Source organism: Solanum pennellii, chromosome 5 (genome assembly GCF_001406875.1).
Source record: "Solanum pennellii chromosome 5, SPENNV200".
Lineage (NCBI taxonomy): Eukaryota > Viridiplantae > Streptophyta > Magnoliopsida > Solanales > Solanaceae > Solanum > Solanum pennellii.
Window position 1 is genome coordinate 27,887,448 of NC_028641.1, and position 3,437 is coordinate 27,890,884.

Here is a 3,437-nt window from a genome sequence, read left to right on the forward strand (position 1 = left end):
TACATGTTAATATGTTGAGTTCTTGAAGAACATTGTCGAATTATTGTTGGTTGAGTTGTTGAATGCCTAGTGTTGATTTGCTTCGTGTATCTGAGTTGTTTTTTTAGTCAAATCTATTGGGTATTGTGGGTACTAATGATCCTAAGAGTTTGAGGGAGAGACCATGGAAGTTTAGAGGGTTTAGATAAGAAAAATGAAGGAGAAGTTGAGTACACCTGGGTACAAGAGTTGGGGCACCGTGCCTCCCATAGACTCAAAGGACAATCTCTGCCCTTAGGGCCTTGGGACGCCGCCCCAGTCAAAGTGCCCCAACTTGTCCTCTAAAATTTTGGGCATGACGGCCCACACCTCTCAGAGCGCGAAGGATGCCACTTCACCCCATTATTTCCCCACCTTTTCGTACTAGTTCCTAAGTGATATACCCGTGTTTCTTAGTTGATTCCAACACTCTAAGGTACATCTAAACATCATGAAATCATCCATATACATGAGATCACGTAACTTGAATCCATAATCCAATTCAAGGGAAGTCAAGATAAAAATCAAAGAACTTAAGAGTCAAGTCTAGAAGTTAAGTCAAAGCAAAGTTCTCAAGAGTTCTCAAGGGTCTTTAACAACTTTTTAATTTTGTTTTTTGAGACTCATTTCTTCAAAAGTATATGGGGACCAAGTATATGGGGACCAAGTATTCCCAAAAAGATTTAAAGTGTTTTCACATTTAAATAAAGAACGGAAACTGAACTTACAAAGAACCTTCGAGCTTGTTTTTAGAATAGAGTAATAGCTTTATAAAATGAAGCAAGCAGGGAAACTAAGATTTCCAAGATAGCCTTTGAGCTAAGTTTTTCAGCACTGATATCAAATCACAATAGACGTATGTTTTCAAAACATAAGAGGCAATATATTCTGGGAGTAGTATTGAGCACCGAAATAGGGACAAGCATGTGTTCAGACAACTCACGTCTCCATAAAACCATGTAGCCACCAAGGGTAAAAAACGGTCATACTTTCTAGATTAATTCTTTTCACAATAGACTAGTGGATCCATTATACAGTTCAGGTCTTATACTTTTGGTTGGGTATTAGATGCGCTGGCACAGTGAGGTAGATGAGTGTATCATCACTATAACTCTTAAGTGATGGTTGTCCATTAGAGAAACTCCTACAAAAGTTAAATGTATTTATATATATACAGTTTATTTGTATTTTTACATGCATCTCAGAGTTAATTGTATCCTTGTATATATTCAGAGTTTACCATATGATTTCAAATAACTTTTATTCATATTGCACTTGCTTTTTAATTGCTTTAGATTGAAATGAGTTAGTTATATTGTCATGAGTTGAGAAGAGTCAAGGTAAGTGTTCCTTCTTACTCTTTTGAAGATTAAGTTGTTTTAGCATTCCAACTGGAATACTAGTACATTCAATATAATAATGCCAGTTGTCCTGCATCGTCTTATGATGCAGATACCAGTAATTAGGATAAGCATCCGGCGTACCGTCTATCCAGTGAGCAACTAAGAGTTAGTTGATTAGCCTCCCTTCATTCCGGAGGACATCTTTATCATTAAATTAGTGTTTTTAGTTTTCAGTCGTTAAGATGATTGGGATTCTGTTCCAACGTCCATTTTTATTTTAGAGGCTGCATAGACAAATAGTATTAGTTCTTTTGTCTTATTCATTTCCGTTGTAAACGTTTAAGACTTAGGTTGCAGTTTTGGCTGAGTTACTATATTTTTATCTATTATGTGAGTGATATTCTCTCGTGTTTAAGTCTTCCGTTGAGTAAGTAAGCAAGGTCAAGGGTCCGCTTAAAGCCAGAAATGGTCTTGGAGTGCCATTCTCACCTAGGGTGTAGGCTCGGGGCGCGGCAAACCTGAATATGAGCACAGAGTTCAAGAGTCATAGGGAGTCTATAAAGCGGTGTCTGTAGAGTCCTAGTTATCGATGTGAAGCATGCCACATCTATAATTAGGAGGCTGCAACATATAGGAACTATCTTATTTCTTTCATATTACTTTCGTGCGTTAGGGTTTATCTCTAAAAGTTTCTCTTTAATTCATTCTTGCGCGTGTTTCAAATTGTCATTCCTCCACAAAGAGAAGAAATAGGTCATCCATCTAGTAGGAATGCAGAGGAACTAGATTTACCTAATGCACCTAACGTGTAACCTCTAGGCGTGGTTATTTATGCTGAATTCTGTGAGGCTATCCGAATGCTGAGCCAAGTTGTAACTGATCAAGTTGGGCAGCAAAGAGGAGTTAGACATGAAGAGGCTGGAACTTCGAGGATTCGTGAATTCGTGAGAATGAGTCCTATAAGTTTCACAGTTTAGGTCACTATTGAGGATTCAGAAAATTTTCTTGAGGAATTGAAGAAGGTTTTTGAGGTGATGCATGTTGCTGATACTGAAAGGGTTGAGCTAGCTACATACCAACTGAAATATGTGGCTAGGACTTGATTTAATCAGTTGAATGATGGTAGGTATGAGGATCCACCACAGAACTTTTTGAGTGTGAACGACTATGGGTTGAAGTTCACCGAGAAGTCCCTCTATGCTCCTGAAATGGTTAAGGACATAAGTAGTAAAATCAGATTGTGTGTCGCTAGCTTGGGTCATGCATTAAACAAAGAGGGCAGGTTGCGCTGCTGATAGGAAACATGGACATATCAAGGTTTATGGTCTATATGCAGCAGGTTGAAGAGGAGAAGCTGAGGAAAAAAACGAGTATAGAAGAAAGAAAGCTAAGAGCAGGAATGAGTCTGGGCAACAGAAAGGTAGTATGAACAGTCCATATTTTTAAAAATAAATGGGGCATGCACCATCATGTCCTAGTTCACCTACATCCATAAATAAAGGTGAGTTTAATGCCAGAATTCACAGAATTTCAAGGCCAGACCAGCACAGTCCCAAGGTAGTATGGCACAAGAAGGTAGTTGGGCTCTTGTATGTGGTAGAAACCACGCCAGTAAGTGTCGTGATGGCCAGTCAGGTTGTTTCAAGTGCGGGAAAGAGGGAAACTTCATGAAAGAGTGTCCTAAGAATAAGCAAAGTAGTGGAAATTCGGGAAACAGAGTCCAATCTTCATCAGTTACTCCACCTGAGAGGGCTGCACCTAGAGGAGCCACTTTCGATATTGTCGGAGGGGCAAACTGCCTCTACACAATCACTAGCCGCCAAGATTAAGAGAAATCTCCATATGTTGTCACTAGTACGATAAAATTCATTACTTTTGATGTTTATGATTTCCTTGACCCAGGGGCAAGTTTGTCTTTTGTAACTCCTTATTTTGCAAATAAGTTTGAAATTCTTCCTGAGACACTTTGTGAACTATTTTGTGCTTCTACACCTATTAAGGAGTCAATTCTAGCAGAATAAGTATATCTTGATTGTCCCAATTCCATCAATCACAAGAAAACTATAGCTGATCTAG

At 38.8% G+C, this 3,437-nt stretch overlaps 1 protein-coding gene across 1 annotated transcript; it reads left to right on the top strand.

The window, feature by feature from the left end:
- The first annotated feature begins 2,664 nt into the window (after positions 1-2,664).
- On the top strand, positions 2,665-3,190 carry LOC107019407. The gene is made up of 2 exons (XM_015219917.1): positions 2,665-2,781; positions 2,879-3,190. The coding sequence occupies exons 1-2, from the start codon at positions 2,665-2,667 to the stop codon at positions 3,188-3,190; spliced, it is 429 nt and encodes a 142-aa protein (XP_015075403.1).
- The last annotated feature ends 247 nt before the right edge of the window (positions 3,191-3,437 follow it).